Raw genomic sequence first — 26,286 nt, 5'->3', positions numbered from 1 at the left:
TTGCGGTGAGCCGAGATCGCGCCATTGCACTCCAGCCTGGGTAACAAGAGCGAAACTCCGTCTCAGAAAAAAAAAAAAAAAAAAAAAAAAAAAAAGAAAATTATTTTCAGTCAGGCATGGTGGCTCATATCTGTAATCCCAGCACTTTGGGAGGCCAAGTGGGCAGATCAACTGAGGTTGGGAGTTCGAGACCAGCCTGTCCAACATGGAGAAACCCCGTCTCTACTAAAAATACAAAATTAGCCAGGTGTGGTGGCACATGCCTATAATCCCAGCTACTCAGGAGGCTGAAGCAAGAAAATCGCTTGAACCCGGGAGGCAGAGGTTGCAGTGAGCCGAGATTAAGCCATTGCACTCCAGCCTGGGTAATAAGAGCAAAACTCTGCCTCAAAAAAACAAACAAAAAAAAATTATTTTCTTTTTTTCTTACTTCAAAAATTATACATGTTTATTACAGAAGCTGCAGAAATACACAAAAAATAAATAGCCCATAATTCTAATGCCACCACCATAAAATAGCCATGGTTAACATTTTAGTGTATGTCTTTTTTTTTTTTCCCCTCTTTCGTTCTCTTTTTTTTTTTAGTGGAATTTTACTAGAAGCTTTAGAGTAAGAAAGAAAGAAAAGTGCCTAATTTTTAAAAATTTTATAAATATATATATATATATATATATATATTTTTTTTTTTTTTTTTTTTTTGAGACGGAGTTTCGCTCTTGTTACCCAGGCTGGAGTGCAATGGCACGATCTCGGCTCACCGCAACCTCCGCCTCCTGGGTTCAAGCAATTCTCCTGCCTCAGCCTCCTGAGTAGCTGGGATTACAGGCATGTGCCACCATGCCCAGCTAAATTTTTGTATTTTTTTTTAGTAGAGACAGGGTTTCACCATGTTGACCAGGATGGTCTCGATCTCTTGACCTCGTGATCCACCCGCCTCGGCCTCCCAAAGTGCTGGGATTACAGGCTTGAGCCACCGCGCCCGGCCCTATATATATGTATATATATATATGTTTAGATTTTTTTTTAAATAGAGATGCAGTCTTGCCATGTTGCCTAGGCTGGTTTCAAATACCTGACTTTAGGCAGTCCTCCCGCCTCGGCCTTCCAAAGTGCTAGTGGGATTACAGGTGTGAGCCACTGTACCTGGCCCTTTCTTTTTTTTTTTTTTGGAGACAGTTTTGCTCTGTCCCCAGGCTATAGTGCAGTGGCATGATCTCGGCTCACTGTAACCTTCGCCTCCCGGGTTCAAGCAATTCTCCTACCTCAGTCTCCTGAGTAGCTGGGACTACAGGGGAGCGCCAACACACCCAGCTATTCTTTTTGTATTTTTAGTGGAGACAGTGTTTCACCGAGTTGGCCAGGATGGTCTTGATCTTTTGACTTCGTGATCCGCTCACCTCAGCCTCTCAAAGTGCTGGGATTACAGACGTGAGCCACTGTACCCAGCCCTTTTTGTTGTTGTTTTTTTATATGGAGTCTCACTGTGTCACCCAGGCTGGAGTGCAGTGGCATGATCTCAGCTCACTGCAACCTCCACCTCCTGGGTTCAAGTGATTCTCCTGCCTCTGCCTCCTGAGCAGCTGGGACGACAGGTGCCCACCACCATGCCCAACTAATTTTTATATTTTTTAGTAGAGATGGAGTTTCACCATGTTGGCCAGGCTGGTCTCGAACTCCTGACTTCATGATCCGCCTGCCTCAACCTCCCAAAGTGCTCAGATTACAGGTGGAGGGCTTGCTGTGGTCCCCAGGCTGGAGTGTAGTGGCACGATGCAGTCTTTAACTCATGGCCTCAAGTGATCCTCCTGTCTCAGCTTCCTGAATACCTGGGACTACAGGCACAGATCACTGTGCCTGGCTTTCTTTTGATTACTTTTTTTTTTTTGAGACGGAGTTTCACTCTTGTTACCCAGGCTGGAGTGCAATGGTGCAATCTCGGCTCACCGCAACTTCCGCCTCCTGGGTTCAGGCAATTCTCCTGCCTCAGCCTCCTGAGTAGCTGGGATTACAGGCATGCGCCACCATGCCCAGCTAATTTTTTTTTTTTTTTTTTTTTTTTTTTTTTGAGATGGAGTTTCACTCTTGTTACCCAGGCTGGAGTGCAATGACGTGATCTTGGCTCACCGCAACCTCCGTCTCCTGGATTCAAGCAATTCTCCTGCCTCAGCCTCCCGAATAGCTGGGACTACAGGCGTGCACCACCATGCCCAGCTAATTTTTTTTTTTTTTGTATTTTTAGTAGAGACGAGGTTTCACCATGTTGACCAGGATGGTCTCGATCTCCTGACCTCGTGATCCACCCGCCTCGGCCTCCCAAAGTGCTGGGATTACAGGCTTGAGCCACCGTGCCCAGCCATTCTTTTGATTACTTTTTAAATTTTATTTTTATTTTATCCGACGAGTGGGGAGGAAGGAGCTTGATCACTTTTTAATGGCATACATATGTAACATGACGTTTCCTTTATGAAGGCTGCCCTCAGAGAGTTTTAGCTAATTGAGTCAGAAACAGGGAAGTGTACAAATATGGACAATGAAAAAGGGTGCACAAGGTACAATAGAGGCCAAACGAGGAAGTGGTTACTTATACTGGGATGGGCTAGGAAAGGCATCACAAAGAGGCACCATGAGCTGAACATGTAGGAAGAAGGGAGGAAGAGCATGTATAGCACTTTGGAAGGCCAAGGTGGAAGAATCACTTGAGCCCAGGAGTTTAAGAGCAGGCTGTACAACATAGTGAGAGCCCATCTCTTCAAAAAAAATAATAAAGTAGCCAGGTGTGGTGGCATGTGCCTATGGTCCCAGCTACCTGGGAAGCTTAGGTGAGAGAACTTGTCAATCAAGGCAACAGTGAGCCATGATCATGCCATTCCACTCCAGTGGGCAATAGAGCGAGACCCTGTCTCAAAAAAAAAAAAAAACAAAACTTGACTAAAGGCAAGGGGCATGGTACAATTTGTGGTGGTCAGAGAATTGCAAATTTCTTCATGTAGATAAGCACAGTGAGAAAAATACATGAGGGTGGCCGGGCGCGGTGGCTCAAGCCTGTAATCCCCGCACTTTGGGAGGCCGAGGCGGGTGATCACGAGGTCGAGAGATCGAGACCATCCTGGTCAACATGGTGAAACCCCGTCTCTACGAAAAATACAAAAAATTAGCTGGGCATGGTGGCGCGTGCCTGTAATCCCAGCTACTCAGGAAGCTGAGGCAGGAGAATTGCCTGAACCCAGGAGGCGGAGGTTGCGGTGAGCCGAGATTGCGCCATTGCACTCCAGCCTGGGTAACAAGAGCGAAACTCTGTCTCAAAGAAAAAAAAAAAAAAAGAAAAAAAAAAATACATGAGGGTGAAATATAGTGTCTGACAGCTGGATGCTGGCCTGTCTTCAAACTGCTCTTTCTGCCTTTCTCTAAGTTACTTCTGTCTTGACAGTATAGTCTTATAGCAGCATAGTCAGGTAGGGCAGACTGTGAACTCTTTGGAAAGTGGAAACTAAACCCAACAATTTGACAGCCTTTCTTCATTACAGGGTAATGATCTATTTCGTTTCCTTAATACCTGGCTGAAAAATCTTCTCCCAATTAACTTTAGGTATTGACCAAGAAGAAATTGCAGGACTTAGTAAGAGAAGTGGATCCCAATGAGCAGTTGGATGAAGATGTGGAGGAGGTAAGGTGGGGTTGGGTACCCCAGACACTGGTTCCTGAGAACTGGTATAGCATAGTGGTTAAGAGCACAGACAGGCTAGATGCAGTGGCTCATGCCTTTTCAGAGACTGAGGCAGGAAGATTGCTGGAGCCCAGAAGTTCTAAACCAGCCTGGGCAATATAGTGAGACATTGTCTCTGCAAAAAATTACAAAATTAGCTGAGCGTGGTGGTGTGCCCCTGTAGTTCCCGCTACTAGGGAGGCTGAGGTGTTCTTAAACCTCGGAGGCCAAGGTTGCAGTAAGACAAAATTGCGCTGGGCGCGGTGGCTCAAACCTGTAATCCCAGCACTTTGGGAGGCCGAGGCGGGTGGATCACAAGGTCAAGAGATTGAGACCATCCTGGTCAATATGGTGAAACCCCGTCTCTACTAAAAATACAAAAAATTAGCTGGGCATGGTGGCACATGCCTGTAATCCCAGCTACTCAGGAGGCTGAGGCAGGAGAATTGCTTGAACCCAGAAGGCGGAGGTTGCGGTGAGCCGAGATCACGCCATTGCACTCCAGCCTGGGTAACAAGAGTGAAACTCCATCTCAAAAAAAAAAAAAAAAAAGACAAAATTGCACCACTGCACGCCAGCCTGGGTTACAGAGCATGACCCTGTTTCCAAAGAAAAAAGAGGGCCGGGCATGGTGGCTCACACCTGTAATCCTAGCACTTTGGGAGGCTGAGGTGGGCAGATCATGAGGTCAGGAGTTGGAGACCAGCCTGGCCAACATCGTGAAATCCCATCTCTACTAAAAATACAAAAATTAGGGCCAGGCGCAGTGGCTCACGCCTGTAATCTTAGCACTTTGGGAGGCCGAGGTGGGTGGATCACCTGAGGTCAGGAGTTCAAGACCAGCGTGGCCATCATAGTGAAACCCCATCTTTAAAAAAATTAAAAAATGGCCGGGCGCGGTGGCTCAAGCCTGTAATCCCAGTACTTTGGGAGGCCGAGGCTGGTGGATCACGAGGTCAAGAGATCGAGACCATCCTGGTCAACATGGTGAAACCCTGTCTCTACTAAAAATACAAAAAATTAACTGGGCATGGTGGGGCGTGCCTATAATCCCAGCTACTCGGGAGGCTGAGGCAGGAGAATTGCCTGAACCCAGGAGGCAGAGGTTGCGGTGAGCCGAGATCGTGCCATTGCACTCCAGCCTGGGTATCAAGAGTGAAACTCCATCTCAAAATAAATAAATAAATAAAAATAAAAAAATAAGAATAAATAAATAAATAAAATACAAAAATTAGCCAGGCATGGCAGCACACGCCTATAGTCCCACCTATTTAGGAGACAGGCAAGAGAATCACTTGAACCCAGGAGGCAGAGGTTGCAGTGAGCCAAGATCACACCACTGCACTCTAGCTTGGGCAACAGAGTGAGATTTCGGCTCAAAAAAAAAAAAAAAAAGGTTGGGCGCGGTGGCTCATGCCTGTAATCCCAGCACTTTGGGAGGCTAAGGTGGGTGGATCACCTGAGGTCAGGAGTTTGAGACCAACCTGGCCAACAAGGTGAAACCCTGTCTCTACTAAAAATGCAAAACAGTCGGGCGCAGTGGCTCAAGCCTGTAATCCCAGCACTTTGGGAGGCTGAGGCCGGTGGATCACGAGGTCAAGAGATCGAGACCATCCTGGTCAACATGGTGAAACCCCGTCTCTACTAAAAATCCAAAAAATTAGCTGGGCATGGTGGCGCGTACCTGTAATCCCAGCTACTCAGGAGGCTGAGGCAGAAGAATTGCCTGAATCCAGGAGGCGGAGGTTGCTGTGAGCCGAGATCGCGCCATTGCACTCCAGCCTGGATAACGAGAACGAAACTCTGTCTCAAAAAAAAAAAAAAAAAAAAAAATGCAAAACTTAGTGTGGTGGTGGGCGCCTATAATCCCAGCTGCTTGGGAGGCTGAGAGGAGAATCGCTTGAACCTGGAAGGCGGAGGTTGCACCAAGAAAAAAAAAAAAAAAGGGCAGCGCAGTGGCTCATGCCTGTAAATCCAACACTCTGGGAGGCAGGTAGGCAGATCACTTGAGGTCAAGAGTTTGAGACCAGCCTGGCCAACATGGTGAAACCCCATCTCTACTAAATGTAAAAACAAAATTTAGCTGGGTGTGGTGGTACATTCCTGTAATCCCAGCTACTTGGGAGGGTGAGACAGGAGAATCGCTTGAACCCGGGAGGCTGAGGTTGCAGTAAACTGCGATCACGACACTACTCTAGCCTGGGTGACAGAGCAAGACTCTGTCTCAAAAAATAATCATAAAATAAGAGCAGAGACAAATCTAAATTTGATTCTTAGCCCTTCCATATACCAGCTGTGTTGCTGTAGACAGGTTACCTAAGTTTTTGAGACTTAGGTTTCTCCTATATTAGTAGGGTATGGATGTTATTTACCTGCAGGGTTATTGCAATTTATACACATCTAGGAGAATGCCCAATGCTTTACACCCAAAAACTGCTGCTACTTTTGCCTGTTAAAAATGCATAGTCTGGCCGGGCGCGGTGGCTCAAGCCTGTAATCCCAGCACTTTGGGAGGCCGAGGCGGGTGGATCACAAGGTCGAGAGATCGAGACCATCCTGGTCAACATGGTGAAACCCCGTCTCTACTAAAAGTGCAAAAAATTAGCTGGGCATGGTGGCACGTGCCTGTAATCCCAGCTACTCAGGAGGCTGAGGCAGGAGAATTGCCTGAGCCCAGGAGGCGGAGGTTGCGGTGAGCCGAGATCGCGCCATTGCACTCCAGCCTGGGTAACAAGGGCGAAACTCTGTCTCAAAAAAAAAAAAAAAAAAAAAAATGCATAGTCTGTTGCTCATAGGCAATCACTTTCAACAAGTTTAGCTGTTTCTGTAACATTCTTCTGTATTTCTTTTTTTTTGAGATGGAGTTTCGCTCTTGTTACCCAGGCTGGAGTGCAATGGCGCGATCTCGGCTCACTGCAACCTCCGCCTCCTGGGTTCAGGCAATTCTCCTGCCTCAGCCTCCTGAGTAGCTGGGATTACAGGCATGAGCCACCATGCCCAGCTAATTTTTTGTATTTTTAGTAGAGACGGGGTTTCACCATGTTGACCAGGATGGTCTCGATCTCTCGACCTCGTGATCCACCCGCCTCAGCCTCCCAAAGTGCTGGGATTACAGGCTTGAGCCACCGCGCCTGGCCTCATTCTTCTGTATTTCTAAGTAATGTACTTAAAGAGATATTTCACCCATTAATTTTTATAATATTCTCTCTGTTTTTTTTTTTTTGGAGACAGAGTGACAGAGTTTTGCTTTTGTTGCCCAGGCTGGAGTGCAATAGCATAATCTTGGCTCACTGCAACCTCCACCTCCTGGATTCAAGCAATTCTCCTGCTTCAGCCTCCTGAGTAGCTGAGATTATAGGCATGCCCCACCACACCTGGCTAATTTTGTATTTTTAGCAGAGACAGGGTTTCCCCATGTTGGACAGACTGGTCTCAAACTCCCGACCTCAGGTGATCTGCCGACCTCGGCCTCACAAAGTGCTGGGATTACAGGCATGAGCCACTGTGCCTGGCCAACTGTATAATATTCTATTGACTTCCTGTTATGGTAGATGAGAATTTTGTTATACCTCTCACAAATGTGCCATATAACTTTCTCTGTTTTTTGTTTTTGTTTTTGTTTTTTTGATACAGAATCATGCTCTGTCGCCCAGGCTGGAGTATAGTGGCGCAATCTCAGTTTACCGTAACTTCTGCCTCCCAGATTTAAGTGATTCTCCTGCCTCAGCCTCCCGAGTAGCTGAGATTATAGGCATATGCCACCACTCCTGGCTAATTTTTGTATTTTTAGTAGAGGTGGGGTTTTGCCATGTTGGCCAGGCTGGTCTTGGATTCCTGACCTCAGGTGATCCACCACCTCACTCAGCCTCCCAAAGTGCTGAGATTACAGGCATGAGCTACCATGCCTGGTGGCCTATATAACTTTCCTTATCTTTTTTTTTTTTTTGTGAGACAGAGTCTTGCTCAGTTGCTCAGGCTTGAGTGCAGTGGCACGATATTGGCTCACTGCAAACTCCATCTCCCAAGTTCAAGTGATTCTCTCACCTCAGCCTGCCGAGCAGCTGGGATTACAGGTGCAAGCCACCATACCTGACTAATTTTTGTATTTTTATTAGAGACAGGATTTCACCATGTTGGGCAGGCTGGTCTCGAACTTCTGACCTCAAGTGATCCATCCACCTCTGCCTCCCAAAGTGCTGGGATTACAGATGTGAGCCACCACACCCAACCCTGGCTATTCATTCTTAAAGAATGACCCACTGTAGCTGGGCATGGTCGCTTCTGCCTGTAATCCCAGCACTTTGGGAGGCTGAAGTGGGTGGATCATCTGATGTCAGGAGTTCGAGACCAACCTGGCCAACATGGTGAAACCCCATCTCTACTAAAAATATAAAAAATTAGCTGGGGATGGTGGCGCACACCTGTAGTCCCAGCTACTCAGGAGGCTGAGGCAGGAGAATCACTTGAACCCAGGAGCTGGAGGTTGCAGTGAGCCAAGGTTGCACCATTGCACTCCAGCCTGGGCCACAGAGTGAGACCCTGCATCTCAAAAAAAACAAAGAATGACTTACTGAAAAGCTGATTTGAAGCATAATTGATGAATTTAGCCCAGTGATAAATAGGTAAATGTTTAACAACCTGCTCTTTGGAGATAAAGGCTTGATTTGCAGTACTTGATGATTTCTGCAGTGTAACTATTCCTCCCAACATGACATTACTGAATAAAAACTTGGGAAAGGACCGGGCGCGGTGGCTCAAGCCTGTAATCCCAGCACTTTGGGAGGCTGAGGCGGGTGGATCACGAGGTGGAGAGATCGAGACCATCCTGGTCAACATGGTGAAACCCCGTCTCTACTAAAAATACAAAAAAGTAGCTGGGCATGGTGGTGCTTGCCTGTAATCCCAGCTACTCAGGAGGCTGAGGCAGGAGAATTGCTTGAACCCAGGAGGCGGAGGTTGCGGTGAGCCGAGATTGCGCCATTGCACTCCAGCCTGGGTAACAAGAGCGAAACTCCGTCTCAAAAAAAAAAAAAAAAAAAAAAAAAAAAAACTTGGGAAAAGAGGCACATAATTGACTTTTATGAGCTGGTCTCAGTTCATGCTAGCAGACCACAGATGTTACTTCAGGGTAATTTGTTTCACAAGTCAACCTTCCTAATGGAAGATTCCCTAAATGTCAGTATCTGTAAGTCTTTTCTCTGGAATCATTCAGTAGCTCCAGAGAAAAGTCTTCAAGTCTCCTATCTGGAGGGTTGGTTTATTCTTTAGCTTCTTTTTTTTTTTTTTAAATGGAGTCTCGCTTTGTCGCCTAGGCTGGAGTGCAATGACATGGTCTCGGCTCTCTGCAACCTCCGCTTCCTGGGTTCAAATGATTCTCCTGCCTCAACCGCTCGAGTAGCTGGGATTACAGTGCTCACCACCATGCCCAGCTAATATTTGTATTTTTAGTAGAGACAGGGTTTTACCATATTGGTCAGGCTGGTCTCGAACTCCTGACGTCAGGTGATCCACCCGCTTTGGCCTCCCAAAGTGCTGTGATTACAGGTATGAGCCACCATGCCTGGCCAGTTCCCTTTTTTTTTTTTTCTTTTGAGACGGAGTTTCGCTCTTGTTACCCAGGCTGGAGTGCAATGGCGCGATCTCGGCTCACCGCAACCTCCGCCTCCTGGGCTCAGGCAATTCTCCTGTCTCGGCCTCCTGAGTAGCTGGGATTACAGGCACGCGCCACCATGCCCAGCTAACTTTTTGTATTTTTAGTAGAGACGGGGTTTCACTATGTTGACCAGGATGGTCTCGATCTCTTGACCTCGTGATCCACCTGCCTCGGCCTCCCAAAGTGCTGGGATTACAGGCTTGAGCCACCGCGCCCGGCCTTTTTTTTTTTTTTTTTTTTTTTTTTTTTTGATGACAGGGTCACATTATTACCCAGGAGGCTGGAGTTCAGTGGCATGATCATAGCTCACTGTGGCCTTGACCTCCTGGGCTCAAGTGATCCTTTCACCTCAGCCTTCCAAGTAACTGTGACTATGGTGTGCACCACCACACCTGGCTAATTTTTAAATCTTTTGTAAAGATGAGGTTTTGTCATGTTGCCCAGGCTGGTCTTGAATTCCTGGGCTCAAGCAGCCCACCCACCTTGGCCTCCCAAAGTGGTGGGAGTACAGGCCCCATCTCTATAGAAATTTTTTTTTTTTTTTTTTTTTGAGATGGAGTTTTGCTCTTGTTACCCAGGCTGGAGTGCAATGGCGTGACCTCAGCTCACCGCAACCTCCGCCTCCTGGGTTCAAGCAATTCTCTTGCCTCAGCCTCCTGAGTAGCTGGTATTACAGGCAGTCACGACCATGCCCAGCTAATTTTTTTGTATTTTTAGTAGAGACGGGGTTTCACCATGTTGACCAGGATAGTCTCGATCTCTTGAGCTCGTGATCCACCCGCCTCGGCCTCCCAAAGTGCTGGGATTACAGGCGTGAGCCACCGCGCCCAGCCCTCTATACAAATTTTAAAAATTAGCTAGACCTGATGATACATACCTGTAGTCTCAGCTACTTGGGAAGCTGAGATGGGAGGACTGCTTGCGCCCAAGCTGAGATGGGAGGACTACGGTGAGCCATGACTGGGCCACTGTACTCCAACCTGGGCAATAGAGGGACACCCTGTTTCAAAAGCAAAAAAAAAGTTATTGGTTCTTTTCTATGGTACAGCTCAGGAAAAAAAAGTTTATGGGAAATTCTTGCCCATTAAGATTTTTTCTTCTGTTGCTGATGTCTTTGTGGATTAATATTTTATTTTATTTTATTTTATTTTATTTATTTCGAAATGGAGTCTCACTCTATCGCCCAGGCTGGAGTTCAGTGGTATGATCTTTGCTCACTGCAACCTCTGCCTCTCAGGTTCAAGCGATTCTCCTGCCTCAGCCTCCCAAGTAGCTGGGACTAGAGGCACACACCACCATGCCTGGCTAATTTTTGTAATTTTAGTAAAGAGGGGGTTTCATCATATTGGTCAGGCTTGTCTCAAATTCCTGACCTCAGGTGATCCACTCGCTTTGGCCTCCCAGAATGCTGGGATTACAGGCATGAGGCTACCATACCTGGCAATATGGTGTTTTTTGTTTGTTTGTTTTTTGTTATTTTAATGCAGTGAGGGAGGGATAGGCAGTAATTTTTGGAGTTGATCTGTGGTTTAATCAGAAGTCTTTCCCTTAGATGGTATCTGTTTGGTTCCCACAGTAAAGATGACAATGAATTAATGACCAGAATAAGGAATTTTGTGTCTATGGTTGTAATTTTAGTTTGTTTTTGTTTGTCACCAGAAGAAGCCACAGGAAATATATTGACTGATAAAAGTGTCAGTTTTGCCAGGCGCGGTGGCTCACACCTGTAATCCCACCACTTGGGGAGGCCAAGATGGGCGGATCACGAGGTCAGGAGTTAGAGGCCAACCTGACCAACATGGTGAAACCCCATCTTTACTAAAAATATAAAAATTAGACAGGCGTGGTGGTGTGTGCCTGTAACCCCAGCTACTTGGGAGGCTAAGGCAGCAGAATTGCCTGAACCCAGGAAGCAGAGGTTTCAGTGAGCCAAGATTACGCTACTGCACTCCAGCCTAGGCAACAGAGTGAGACTGTGTCTCAAAAATAAATAAATAGGCCGGGCGCGGTGGCTCAAGCCTGTAATCCCAGCACTTTGGGAGGCCGAGGCAGGTGGATCACGAGGTCAAGAGATCGAGACCATCCTGGTCAACATGGTGAAACCCCATCTCTACTAAAAATACAAAAAATTAGCTGGGCGTGGCAGCGCGTGCCTGTAATCCCAGCTACTCAGGAGGCTGAGGCAGGAGAATTGCCTGAACCCAGGAGGCAGAGGTTGCGGTGAGCCGAGATCGTGCCATTGCACTCCAGCCTGGGTAACAAGAGCGAAACTCTGTCTCAAAATAAACAAATAAATAAATAGATAAATAAGTAATCTCAGTTATTTTCATGTATTTATTTATTCATTTATTTTTGAGACAAAGTCTCTTGTCACCCAGGCTGGAGTGCTGTGCCACAATCACAGCTCACTGCAATCTTGATTAACTGGACTCAAGCAAGCCTCCCACTTCAGACTCCCAAGTAGCTGGGACTACAAGTGCATGCCTCCAAACTCAGCTACTTTCTGTATTTTTTGTAGAGACAGGATTTTGCCATCTGTGTTGCCCAGGCTAATCTTGAACTCCAGAGCTGAAGCAAACCATCTGCCTCAACCTCCCAAAGTGCTGGGATTATAGGAGTGAGCCATTGCGCCTGGCCTCATGTAGATGATTATCTTCAGAATTCTCATCCTTCTCTTCATACAGTCCAATAATAATTGATAGTGATGTGGAAAGAACTCAGGATTTAGACTCAGAACCCTTTAGGTGGAATCCTGGTTCCTCTCGTTTCTTTCTTTTTCTTTTTTTTTTTTTTTGAGACGGAGTTTCGCTCTTGTTACCCAGGCTGGAGTGCAATGGCGCGATCTCGGCTCACCGCAACCTCCGCCTCCTGGGTTCAGGCAATTCTCCTGCCTCAGCCTCCCGAGTAGCTGGGATTACAGGCACGCGCCACCATACCCAGCTGATTTTTTGCATTTTTAGTAGAGACGGGGTTTCACCATGTTGACCAGGATGGTCTCGATCTCCTGACCTCGTGATCCACCCGCCTCGGCCTCCCAAAGTGCTGGGATTACAGGCGTGAGCCACCGCGCCCGGCCCTTTTTTTTTTTTTTTTTGAGACGGAGTTTCGCTCTTGTTACTCAGGCTGGAGTGCAATGGCGTGATCTCGGCTCACCGCAACCTCCGCCTCCTGGGTTCAGGCAATTCTCCTGCCTCAGCCTCCTGAGTAGCTGGGCTTACAGGCACGCGCCACCATGCCCAGCTAGTTTTTTGTGTTTTTAGTAGAGACGGGGTTTCACCGTGTTGACCAGGATGGTCTCGATCTCTTAACCTCGTGATCCACCCGCCTCGGCCTCCCAAAGTGCTGGGATTACAGGCTTGAGCCACCGCGCCCAGCCTCGTTTCTTTCTTTTTAATTAATTAATCAACTTATTTATTATTATTTATTTATTTATTTATTTATTTTTTGAGACGGAGTTTCACTCTTGTTACCCAGGCTGGAGTGCAATGGCGCGATCTCGGCTCACCGCAACCTCCGCCTCCTGGGTTCAAGCAATTCTCCTGCCTCAGCCTCCTGAGTAGCTGGGATTACAGGCATGCGCCACCACACCCGGCTAATTTTTGTATTTTTTAGTAGACACGGGGTTTCATCATGTTGGCCAGGATGGTCTCAATCTCTTGACCTCGTGATCCACCCGCTTTGGCCTCCCAAAGTGCTGGGATTACAGGCTTGAGCCACCGCGCCTGGCTATTATTTTTATTATTATTATTATTTTGAGACAGAGTCCCGCTCTGTCACCCAGCCTGGAGTGCAATGGTGCAGTCTTGGCTCACTGCAACCTCAGACTCCCAGGTTTAAACAATTCTCTTGTCTCAGCCTCCCAAGTAGCTGGGATTACAGGCATGAGCCACAATGTCTGGCTTTTTTTTTTTTTTTTTGAGATGGAGTTTCACTTTTGTCGCCCAGACTGGAGTGCCATGGTACCATCTTGGCTCACTGCAACCCCTGCATCCTGGATTCGAGAGATTCTCCTGCCCCAACCTCCAGAGTAGCTGGGATTACAGGTGCCCGCCACCATGCCCAGTTAATTTTGTATTTTTGGTAGAAACAGAGTTTCACTATGTTAGTCAGGCTGGTCTCAAACTCCTGACCTCAGGTGATCCACTTGCCTTGACCTTCCAAAGAGCTGGGATTACAGGAGTGAGCCACCGCACCTGACCCTTAGAGACTGGGTTTCCCCATGTTAGTCAGGCTGGTCTCAAATTTCTGACCTCAAATGATCTGCCCACATCAGCCTCCCAAAGTTCTGGGATTACGGGTGTGAGCCACCATGTCCACTCTCAATTTATTTATTTTTGAATACAGATGAGGGTCTGTCAGTATTGTTGGGCTGGTCTCAAACTTCTTTTTTTTTTTTTTTTTTTTTTTGAGACGGAGTTTTCGCTCTTGTTACCCAGGCTGGAGTGCAATGGCGTGATCTCGGCTCACCGCAACCTCCGCCTCCTGGGTTCAGGCAATTCTCCTGCCCCAGCCTCCTGAGTAGCTGGGATTACAGGCACACGCCACCATGCCCAGCTAATTTTTTTTTGTATTTTTAGTAGAGACGGGGTTTCACCATGTTGACCAGGATGGTCTCGATCTCTTGACCTCGTGATCCACCCGCCTTGGCCTCCCAAAGTGCTGGGATTACAGGCTTGAGCCACCGCGCCCGGCGGTCTCAAACTTCTGACCTCAAATGATCCTTCCAACTCGGCCTCCCAAAGTGCTGGGATTACAGGCATGCGCCACTGCACCTCGCCTTCTGCTTTCTCCTTACATGGCCATGAACACATTAGTCTCTCTGAGTCTCTAAAATTTTCTATAGAATGAATAAAATCCATGTCCGATTTTCTTCACAGGATTATTACAAGGACTAAGTGAGATAATGGGGAAAAAAGTGCTTTTAAGAGACTGTGAGTGAGGAATTCAAATGATTCACTTTTATTTTCCCACTAATTAAGATATGAAAGGTAGGGATTGGGATAGTTGCTCACTGCCAGGTAGAAAGTATATGCCCAGGCCGGGCACTGTGGCTCAAGTCTGTAATCCCAGCACTTTGGGAGGCTGAGATAGGCGGATCACCTGAGGTCAGGAGTTTAAGACCAGCCTGGCCAACACGGTGAAACCCCATCTCTAAAAATACAAAAATTAGCTGGGTGTGGTGGCGGGCACCTGTAATCCCAGCTACTGTGGAGGTTACCACCAGGCTACTCTGGCCAGACCAGCCTAGCCAACATGGTGAAACCCCTTCTCTAAAAATAAAAAATAGCTGGGCGTGGTGGCGGGCGCCTGTAATCCCAGCTACTTGGGAGGCTGAGGCAAGAGAATTGCTTGAACCCAGGAGGCAGAGGTTGCAGAAAACCAAGATCATGCCATTGCATTCCAGCCTGGGCAACAAGAGTGAGATTCCATCTCAACAAAAAAAGAAAGTATATGCTCAGAAAGGTGTGAGTTGCACTCAACTTAGGTAATGCTTTTCTTTTGTCCTTCTCATTCCTCTTCCCCACCTTAGCCCAAATGCTGATTCCAGTCTTCTACTAGAAATCCTGACTAGATATGTAACCTAAGCAGAAAGCAGTTGTCCCACCACCAGAAGCTTATTTGCCAATGTCGTGGTGACTCTCCCCACTTTACCTTCCCCAGATGCTGCTGCAGATTGCCGATGATTTTATCGAGAGTGTGGTGACAGCAGCCTGTCAGCTTGCACGGCATCGCAAGTCCAGCACTCTGGAGGTGAAAGATGTCCAGCTACATTTAGGTAGGTGGTCTTGTTTCTCCCTGAAATATGTATTCAACTGCTGCTTCAGGACTGCCAGGCAAAGTGTAGTCAGAGGAACCTTCATGCCAGAATCAGACTTTTGGGCACTGGGATTTATGTATTAATTCAATAACAGCACTAAATAGAAAATAAAAATCCATCCATGGTAGGGAGAGTGAGCGCAGGCATGGATTTGAAACCAGATTCTGCCACTTTCCAGCTGTATCAGCCTATTTTCCCTACCTGGTTTCTCTTAGACTCTGTTTCTTCATTTGTAAAGTGAGGATCACAGTTTCCTCCTTACAGGATAAATCTGATAATCATAGACTATGTCTGTAAAGTGACTGGCACGGGTCCTGGACAAAGTAGGACCTGGTAAGTATAGGTACTGTTATGTCTCTACCATTCAAATAAAACTGTTCCTCAGTGTTTCCTTACAGTTTTTAGCCTGTTTATGCATTTTTCCCCAAGCTGATAATTATAATATACATACAACTTTATATTCTTAACAGACACTAAATTTGAGTTTGGGTTTTTCTGGGAGATACTTAGCTAATAGTGATAACCATAATCACTTGGAAATGAATAAGCAGCCCTCTGCATTGGTTACAGTGTGATCAAAAGAAAGATATCAGTATATGTATGTGTGTGTGTGTGTGTGTGTGTGTGTGTGTGTGTATATATATATATATATATATATATATATAATTTTAATTATTATTATTATTTCTTTTTTTTTTTTTTTGAGATGGAGTTTTGCTCTTGTTACCCAGGCTGGAGTGCAGTGGCATGATCTCGGCTCACCACAACCTCCGCCTCTTGGATTCAGGCAATTCTCCTGCCTCAGCCTCCTGAGTAGCTGGGATTACAGGCACGCGCCACCATGCCCAGCTGATTTTTTTGTATTTTGAGTAGAGACGGGGTTTCACCATGTTGACCAGGATGGTCTCCATCTCTTGACCTCGTGATCCATCCACCTTGGCCTCCCAGAGTGCTGGGATTACAGGCATGAGCCACCGCACCTGGCCTTAATTTTAGTTATTATTTTTTTTTTGGGACAGAGTCTTGCTTTGTCACCAGGCTGGCATGCAGTGGCGCAATCTCAGCTCACTGCAACCTCTGCCTCCTGGGTTCAAGTAATTCTTCTGCCTCAGTCTCCTGAGTAGCTGGGACCACAGATGTGTGCCACTACACCCGGCTAATTTTTTTGTATTTTTAATAGACATGGAGTTTCACCATGTTGGCAAGGATGGTCTTGATCTCTTGACCTCGTGATCCGCCCACCTTGGCCTCCCAAAGTGCTGTGATTACAATAATTTTAATTTTTAAAATTTTGTTTGTTTATTTATTTATGTATTTTGAGACGGAGTCTTGCTCTGTCACCCAGACTAGAGTTCAGTGACGCGATCTCAGCTCACTGCAACCTCTGCCTCCTGGGTTCAAGCGAGTCTCCTACTTCAGCTTCCTGAGTAGCTGGGACTACAGGCACCTGCCAATGCACCAGGCTAATTTTTGTATTTTTAGTAGAGACAGGGTTTTGCCATATAGGCCAGGCTGGTCTCGAATTCCTGACCTCGTGATCCACCTGCCTCAGCCTCCTAAAGTGCTGGGATTACAGGCATGAGCCATTGCGCCCAGCTATTTTTTTATTTTTTGAGATGAGTCTTGCCTTGTCACCCAGGCTGGAGTGCAATGGCACCATCTCAGCAACCTCTGCCTTCCAGGTTCAAGTGATTCTCCTATCTCAGCCTCCCAAGTAGCTGGGACTGCAGACCTATACCACCACACCTGGCTAATTTTTGTATTTTCAGTAGAGATGGAGTTTCATCATGTTGAGTCATGCTGGTCTCGAACTCCTGGCCTCAGGTGATTCACCTGCTTTGGCCTCCCATAGTGCTAGGATTACTACAGTCATGAGCCACTATGCCTGGCCCAGTCTATACTTATAGAGACAGTCAGGCCAAATGAATGAGACAGACAATATTAAGGGGTTTGGTGCAAATTAGCCCATGAATAATTATTGAAAGGCTTCCTTCACAGTGTCAAGAAGCTATTGCCTTGGGGAGACATTGGTAGTCTAGGTAAAGTAACACACTTTGGTTAATATTGCTGGTAGATAGAGAAAAGGACAGATATTCCAGTTATCCATCAATGCGTAGTAGACCACCCCAAAACAGTGGCTTAGCACAATAACAGTTGTTAGTCATGAATCTAGGGGTGGACTGGGCTCAGCTAGTTTTACTATGTTAGGCAGTGGCTGGGCCTGAGATTGTCTTGAAGGAAGGCATACTAGTTTCCTAGGGTTACCTCAACAAAGTACCATAAACATGGCAGCTTAAAACAACAACAAATTTTCTTTTACAGTTCTGAGACCAGAAATCTGAAATCTTAAGTGTCAGCAGGGTCATTTTCCCTCTGCTGCCCCTAGGGAAGAATCTATTCTTGCCTCCTCCCAGCCTCTGGTGGTAGCTGCCAATCCTTGGTTTTCCATTGCTTGTGGCTGCAGAACTCCAGGCTCTGCTTTGTTCTTCACATGTCCTTTTTCCTGTGTGTCTCTATCTCTGTGTCTCTTCTCTTCTTCTCATAGAACACCAGTCATATTGGATTAAGGGCTAATCCTCCTCCAATATGATCTCATTTTAACCAATTTCATCTGTAACATCCTGTTTCCAAATAAGATCATATTCTGGAGGTACTTAAGGTTAAGACTGCAACGTATCTTTTTGAGGGACACAATTTAAGTAACCCATAATGGAAGGCTTCATATGTCTTCCATGTCTGATGCCTGGTCTAAGAACACTGAAAAAGCTAGGATTCTGTAGGTGTCTCCCTCCATTCCTCCACCCTCCCATTCCCCTACACATTCCCTAATCGTGCCCCTCCGATCCTCTCCGTCCACCGTCTTTCCATATGGTTTTATGCTTTAGCAGTCCCAGGGTAACCAGACTTCTTACATGACAGCTAAAGGCTACCAGAACTAGCATCCCATGAGCACCTGGCAGAAAACTTCATGGCCTTTTGTAACCCAGTCTTCAGCATCACTCTTGGTGAATTCTGTTCTTTGAGGCAGTCAGACCTGTCCAGCTTCAGCAGGAGGGAACAGACTCCATCTCTTGATAGCAGGAGGGTGAAGGAATTTATAGACATGTTTTACAACCACCACTAGGGGCCTGGCATGGTGGCTTATACCTGTAACTCTAGCATTTTGGGAAGCTGAGGCAGGAGGATTGTTTGAGCCCAGGAGTTCAAGACTAGCCTGGGTAACACAGTGAGATGTCATCTCTACAAAAGATTTAAAAATTTGCGCGGGGCGCGGTGGCTCAAGCCTGTAATCCCAGCACTTTGGGAGGCTGAGGCGGGTGGATCACGAGGTCAAAAGATCGAGACCATCCTGGTCAACATGGTGAAACCCCGTCTCTACTAAAAAAAAAAATATTAGGCCGGGCGCGGTGGCTCACGCCTGTAATCCCAGCACTTTGGGAGGCTGAGGCGGGTGGATCACGAGGTCAAGAGATTGAGACCATCCTGGTCAACATAGTGAAACCCCGTCTCTACTAAAAATACAAAAAAGTAGCTGGGCATGGTGGCGCGTGCCTGTAATCCCAGCTACTCAGGAGGCCGAGACAGGAGAATTGCCTGAGCCCAGGAGGCGGAGGTTGCGGTGAGCCGAGATCGCGCCATTGCACTCCAGCCTGTGTAACAAGAGCGAAACTCCGTCTCAAAAAAAAAAAAAATAATTAAAAAATTAGCTGGGCATGGTGGCGTATGCCTGTAATCCCAGCTACTCAGGAGGCTGAGGCAGGAGAATCGCCTGAACCCAGGAGGCGGAGGTTTCGGTGAGCCGAGATCGCGCCATTGCACTCCAACCTGGGTAACAAGAGTGAAAAAAAAAAATTTAAAAATTAACCAGGCATGGTGGTGTGTACCTGTAGTCCCAGATACTCAGGAGGCTAAGGCAGGAAGATCACTTGAGCCCCGAAGGTCAAGGGTGCAGCTGTCATCATCACACTGCACTCTAGCCTGGGTGACAGAGTGAGACCTCCCAAAGTGCTGGGATTACAGGCATGAGCCACCACACCTGGCCAGTGTCACTTTCAAATACTAATAACTTAAATTGTTAGCAGAAGGTTTCAGAGATTCTGTTTTCAAAGAAGTATTGTGCCAGGTGTTGTGACTTATGCTTGTAAATATTGGGTTTGCTTGAAGTGCAGTACACCTTTATATGTGAGTTTAGGGGGCCAAGCAGCCATGCCAGTTACTAAGTGGAATAAACAAAGTCCCTATCCTCTGGGAACTTCTTGTGATAATCTTAGGAGGAGGATAATATCCAGGGGCACCAGGGCATGGAACTGTGGTGTGGACATACCTCTATCTATATCCATACCTATTTATTTATTGCAGGCTCTGGGCTGAACACTTCACATGCATTATGTCATTGAATGCCCCAATCACCTTCTCAGGTGGTTATTACTGTTGTTATGGCTACATAAAAAATGAAGAAACAGACCCAGTGTCATACAGCTGCTCAGTGAAGCAGCAGACCTCAGCTTTGGCTCTTAATTTCAGAACGCTTGAAGTGCCTTCACGTCCCTTAGGTGTGAGAGGGGTTACTTTGAGTTTTAGGAATAAGACAACTGAAGAAAGAAATATTTATTTTCTATGGATTAGATAAGCTGCATGGAAACCCAAGGGCTCAGCATTCACAGCTTTGACTACCTCTTTTTCTTTGCAAGAAGCTTGATTTGGGCCGGGCGCGGTGGCTCAAGCCTGTAATCCCAGCACTTTGGGAGGCCGAGGCAGGTGGATCATGAGGTCAAGAGATCGAGACCATCCTGGTCAACATGGTGAAACCCTGTCTCTACTAAAAATACAAAAAATTAGCTGGGCGTGGTGGCGCGTGCCTGTAATCCCAGCTACTCAGGAGGCTGAGGCAGGAGAATTGCCTGAGCCCAGGAGGCGGAGGTTGCGGTGAGCCGAGATCGCGCCATTGCACTCCAGCCTGGGTAACAAGAGCGAAACTCCGTCTCAAAAAAAAAAAAGAAAAAAAGAAGCTTGATTTGTTCTTTAAAAACCTTGGAGGATCAGCTGAGCATGGTGCCTTACGCCTGTAATCCCAGCACTTTGGGAGACTGAGGCGGGTGGATCACAAGGTCAGGAGTTTGAGACCAGCCTGGCCAAGGTGGTGCAACCCTGTCTCTACTAAAAATACAAAAAAATTAGCCAGACCTGGTGGTGGCTGCCTGTAATCCCAGCTACTCAGGAGGCTGAGGCAGAGAATTGCTTGAATTTGGAAGGTGGAGGTTGCAGTGAGCTGAGATTGCGCCACTGCACTCCAGCCTGGGCAACAGAGCGAGACTCCGTCTCAAAAACAAAACAAAATAAAACCTTGGAAGAAGCCAGGTATGGAGGCCGATGCCTGTAATATCAGTACAACACTTTGGGAGGCTGAGGCAGGAGGATCTGCTTGAGTCCAAGGAGTCAAGACCAGCCTGGACAACATAACAAGACCTCGTCTCTACAAAAAAAATAGAAATATAAGGCTGGGCGTGGTGGCTCATGCCTGTAATCTCAGTACTTTGGGAGGCCAAGGTGGGTGGATCACCTGAGGTCAGGAGTTGGAGATCAGCCTGGCTAACATGGTGAAACCCCATTTCTACTAAAAATATAAAAAATTAGTTGGGAGTGGGCGGGGTGACTCACGCCTGTAATCTCAGCACTTTGGGAGGCCAGGGTGGGTGGATCACAAGGTCAGGAGTTCAAGACCAGCCTGACAAAGATTGTGAAACCCCATCTCTACTAAAAATACAAAAATTAGCCGGGTGTGGTGGCAGGTGCTTGTAATCCCAGCTACTCAGGAGGCTGAGGCAAGAGAATCGCTTGAACCCAGGCGGCAGAGTTGCAGTGAGCCAAGATCAAGCCACTGCACTCCATCCTGGGTGACAGAGTGAGACTCTGTCCCAAAAAAAAAAGAAAAAAAAAAAATTAGCCAGGAGTGGCAGCATGCACCTGTAATTCCAGCTACTCAGAAGGCTGAGGCAGGAGAATCCCTTCAACCTTGCAAATGAGCCTGTGGTAAATGAGCCAGGGCAGTCAAGGCTGCAGTGAGCCAAGATTTCCTCACTGCACTCCACAGTGGGTGACAGAGCAGAAAGACCCTGTCTTCAAAAAAAAACCTTGGAGGACCCATGTTTATTTCCCCATTTGTAATAGAATCCCTCTGTGGAGTTAGTATCCAGATGCCTGCATTCATCCCTCCTGATCCAAGGGGGTCACATTGCATTCCTGGTACTGCCTTCTTGGTACCTTTATCTCTGTGCTGATGTCTTCCTTGCAGAGCGCCAGTGGAACATGTGGATCCCAGGATTTGGCTCTGAAGAAATCCGACCCTACAAAAAAGCTTGCACCACGGAAGCTCACAAACAGGTGAGGAAATGATTCACTGAGCTACCTCTCAGAGTGAGTACACACAGCCACCTTCTAGGGAGTCTCACTTCACGCACACAGCAAGCTTCACTTTCTGGATCAAGAGTCAGAGAGGGCTAGAGGCAGCAGCGATTGCCAGGAGATCAGTAAGATACTGACTTGGTGCTGTGCTGTTCCCACATGCAGTCTGTTTTTTCTTTTAACTCTGAGGAATATCACTTAAAGCTGTTAATTCTGGGTTCTTCTAATATGGATGGAGCTCACCCCATCATGCCTTCTTAATGAAATCTTCATTCTTGCTGATCACACCACCATATATGGCCCTATGAAAAGAGGGGAGGTTAAAGAAACCAGAAATGTGCTGTACTTGTGCTGAGAGGTAGTATCCAGGCTGCCGTGCCAGACATTCTGGCCTGTCTCCCAGTTTTTCTTTGTTTTGGTTCCCTATGAACAAGGAACCTAGGAGTCAGTGTGAGAATACCACTTCTGTTGTGGACCAAGTCATCTCCATCTTCAGTCAGTCCAACAGTGTTGGCCTCCCTCTGACAAGACTGTTATCCTTTCTGTCTTAATTTAAGTGGCTACTCTGATTTGAAACATGAGCTTTTTCCAAGCTTGGCAGGCACAACTGGGTAGTCCTGGTTGAGTGCCCCTGCTTCGCCATAGCCTTGTATCTCTGGAGTAGGTGTTTGCAGAGCCCATGGAGCAAGCCCTACAAGGAAGCCACCAGTTGCCTGAATGCAAGGATTGCACTGTTCAGAAGAGAATCCCTCCAAACAATGAAATGCCACTTTGGCTCCGCTCCCAAATTAACCATTTTTCAGCCCTATTTATTTAGTCAACAAATACTATAATATTGATAATTTGGTCAAAAAGAATGAGCAAAGCAAGTTATTAATTTGGCCTGTGGCTGTTAATAGTAAAAGAATTCAGCCGGGTGCGGTGGCTCAAGCCTGTAATCCCAGCACTTTGGGAGGCTGAGGTGGGTGGATCACGAGGTCAAGAGATCGAGACCATCCTGGTCAACATTGTGAAACCCCGTCTCTACGAAAAATACAAAAAATTAGCTGGGCATAGTGGCGTGTGCCTGTAATCCCAGCTACTCAGGAGGCTGAGACAGGAGAATTGCCTGAACCCAGGAGGCGGAGGTTGCGGTGAGCCGAGATTGCGCCATTGCACTCCAGCCTGGGTAACAAGAGTGAAACTCCGTCTCAAAAAAAAAAAAAAAAAAAAAAAGAATTCAGATCAGCCGGGCGCGGTGGCTCAAGCCTGTAATCCCAGCACTTTGGGAGGCCGAGGCGGGTGGATCACGAGGTCAAGAGATCGAGACCATCCTGGTCAACACGGTGAAACCCCGTCTCTACTAAAAATACAAAAAAAAAATTAGCTGGGCATGGTGGCACGTGCCTGTAATCCCAGCTACTCAGGAGGCTGAGGCAGGAGAATTGCCTGAACCCAGGAGGCGGAGGTTGCGGTGAGCCAAGATCGCGCCATTGCACTCCAGCCTAGGCAACAAGAGTGAAACTCTGTCTCAAAAAAAAAAAAAAAAAAGAATTCAGATCATGAAACCTGTAATCTTAGTGTTTCCATGATGGGTTGTGGTAGAAGTTGTTAGTCTTCAGTTTCCCTTCATTGCAGGTCACAAGGTGTGAAATGTCAGTTCACTCTGAAATTGAGGCCCTTTCCTTATTGTGTCTATCACCAGAGAAAAGCTTGGTGTTGGGGGTCCCCAGAAGACACATGCTTGGCCAGGCATGGTGGCTCATGCCTGTAATCCTAGTGCTTTGGGGAGGCTGAGGCAGGAGAATTGCTTGAACTCGGGAGGCAGAGGTTTCAGTGAGCTGAGATCATTCCACTGCATTCCAGCCTGGACAACAGAACGAGATTCCATCTTTAAAAAAAAAAAAAAAAAAGGAAAGAAAACACATGCTTTGTCAGCTTATCCTCTAAGTCCCCAAAACTCAAGAGCTGTCACTTTCTCCTGCTTTTAACTTTTTTGCCATCCTGCTAGGCTAGAGCAGTTTGATGGATGAAATGGGTCCACTAGCCCATCTAAACATCTCTTGGGGCCTTGCAGACTGCTTTCCAGTTAGAAGGAATCTACTGAGACGCTTTGTGACTGCAGGTCTCTGAGGGCTGCAGCCTACAGTGTAGACCATGAGGCCTGCTAGCCACACAGAATGTTCCCAGAAAGCTCCTGACTCCAGCTGCTGCTGTAAATCACTTATTTCTCTCTCCTTTCAGAGAATGGCATTGATCCGGAAAACAACCAAGAAATAACACACGGAAAGGTCAGGGAATGGACAACAATGTATTTGGAGATACTTGAGCTGAGAACTCAGCCATCTCATCCATGGATTTTTTTTTTTTAATGCTTTACAGAGAAGCATATATTTTTTATTAACAGTGCAGCAATATCTATAATGACTGAGAGGATCTGCCAAAAGAATAAAGCCTCCTACCCCAACTTCTGGTCCCTTTTCCCTGCCATCTCAAAGAGGAGCAGTGTATCTTCCAGAGAAGATTTTATTTGTGTTTTATTATATAAGTGACTGACTATGGGACAAAGCATTATGATCTTTTTGGGTAAGACAGTATTAGCAGGATTTGTAAAGGGTTTTGTTTCCTTCTCCTCTCCCCTTTTCCCTGTACTTTGTAATGTCAGTGTTTATATGAATATGACTTTCATTTGTTTTTCCAGAATAAAGAAGTTACTAATCAAAAGACAGGGTACCTTTGAAATCCCAGAAGTAAGGACAAGCAAGCCTGGATTGTAGCTCTCTAGTCAGCAGGTGGCAGCACCATTATTCATTTCTGTGTTTCAGAAAAACTCGGGGATTTTCCATTATTTTACTCCAAGGGAGGCTATAACATCAGTAGGAGTTTGAGCCCAGCTTCTCTGTCATAAGAATTGAATAGGGTGACCTTCTCTTATGGCCCTGAACTGAAGAGACATCCTTATTTTGGCAGTGTTATGTGCCTAAAACCCCTTTTTGACCTTCTGTAACCTGGAGAAAGCTGTGTTTATTCCTGGCCCTGAGAAAGGATGGAAGTAGGCCTGTCCTCGGAATAGTCCTGGCTGTGCAGGTTCTCTTCGTAGTTGCTGGTATCTTTGATCCTGGTGTTTTCACCATTGTGCAGAGGAAACCAGGCCCCTTCTAGACCTCAGGGTCATGTCCTTCAGTGGTACCTAGCATTGTCCTGTCCTGGGCCCAGCATGGCCCTTGTGGATTGTGAGAGTTCTGTGGGCTCTAGGGAGCATGGCTATCCTACCCAGGAGTCACTAGCACAGGCACAGCCACCTTCTGCTTTGGTCCTCTTGAGTCCTGAAGCTTGGCCTGGGATGGGACCCTGCTTTTCTTTTCTTTTTTCTTTTTTTTGCCCACCTGCATCTGTTTTGATCGAGTTATAGGGACCCTGCTTTTCAAAACTCCCTCTCACCCTGGGTTAGATCTCATGTCCCCCTCTTCACAGCCTCACAGATATACTGAGTGAGCACCTCAAAGGCTGTGCTATTGTTACCGTTGTTCTTGGCTGAAGTTGCACTGTCCCAAGGAGGCAGCCAGCTTCTTTCCCTGTAGTATTACCCGGTGCTCAGCCACCAGGTCACTCTTGTGGCCAACCATCAGGTTGAGGGTGTTGAAGGGTTTCACTTTCTCCAGAACCTCCTGATGCCAGTGGTGACGCTCATAAAGGATGTTCTGTCGGTGACATCAAACAGCAAGGGGCCTCCAGCTGGGTTTCAGTAGTAGGAATAGGTCACTGACCTTGGCAGCCAAGGAATCTAGAATTAGTTTTGAGATCTCCACTAAGAACAGAAGGGAACACAGGAATCGGGGAAGTTTAATGGAAAGAGCTGGGGTAGAATCAAAAGACCCCAGTTCTTCATTTGTGTTGCAACAAGTAAGTGGTGTCATCTATCTCAGTCTTGGCCTGTCTGCATATTGAGCGGCTTGTTTGGGCTTATTCATTCAGCAAGTATTTATAAGCCCCTGCCTGTGCTAAGCAAAGGAATGCAATGATGAATAAAAACAGATCCAGGTGGCCAGGCACAGTGGCTCAAACCTGTAATCTCAGTACTTTGGGAGGCTGAGGCAGGTGGATTACTTGAAGTCAGGAGTTACAGACGAGCCTGGCCAACATGGCAAAACCCTGTCTCTGCTAAAAATACAGAAAATTAGCCGGGCACCTGAGGCAGGATAATTGTTGAACCTGGGAGGTGGAGGTTATAGTGAGCTGAGATTGCGCTACTGCACTCCAACCTGGGTGACAGAGCCAGACTTAAAGTCTCAAAAAAAAAAAAAAAAAAAAAAAAAAAAAAAAAAGACCCAGGGGGCAATCCTGTTATGTTATTAGATAAATGTAATAACACATTTATCTAATAAATGTGCTCACAGGTCTGGGGAGGGATATGGTCAGCTAGGGAGAAATTTTGTTTGAGCTGAGATGTGAGGGATCCAGGTGAAGGGGATGGGGATCTCTTTCAAGGAGAGAAATTTGCCTGGTGTACAATCCTTGAGTTAGTGGATTGAGGTGAGCTGGGCCAGAACATGCAGTACATTGCAGATCCCAGCAAAGAGTGGCCTGTCAAAAAAGTAACAGGAGCTACTGAAGGATTTCAAGCAAAAGCGTAGTGTGTGCAAAGGCCCAGAGGTCTAATGAAGTGAGAGTGCCAGTGAGACCAAAGCATAAGATGCAAAATTAGGGGAGAGTGGCTAGAGCTGAGTAGA

General features: G+C 46.7%; 1 protein-coding gene across 6 annotated transcripts in view; it reads left to right on the top strand.

Annotated features, from left to right (window-relative positions):
* The window catches only part of TAF12 (TATA-box binding protein associated factor 12), a 52,212-nt gene extending 28,189 nt beyond the window's left edge, over positions 1 to 24,023 (top strand). For all 6 annotated transcript variants that reach the window (XM_039474374.2, XM_039474373.2, XM_074380382.1 and 3 more), the window contains 4 exons: positions 3,588 to 3,665; positions 15,019 to 15,133; positions 21,468 to 21,556; positions 23,801 to 24,023. In XM_039474374.2, the coding sequence (XP_039330308.1) occupies positions 3,588 to 3,665; positions 15,019 to 15,133; positions 21,468 to 21,556; positions 23,801 to 23,836 (318 nt within the window). In that variant the 3' untranslated portion in view covers positions 23,837 to 24,023. The remainder of the gene's footprint in view (positions 1 to 3,587; positions 3,666 to 15,018; positions 15,134 to 21,467; positions 21,557 to 23,800) is intronic.
* Positions 24,024 to 26,286: the final 2,263 nt, after the last annotated feature.

This window comes from Saimiri boliviensis, chromosome 11 (genome assembly GCF_048565385.1).
Source record: "Saimiri boliviensis isolate mSaiBol1 chromosome 11, mSaiBol1.pri, whole genome shotgun sequence".
NCBI classification, from domain to species: Eukaryota; Metazoa; Chordata; class Mammalia; order Primates; family Cebidae; genus Saimiri; species Saimiri boliviensis.
This window is presented reverse-complemented; position numbering and strand designations above follow the sequence as displayed.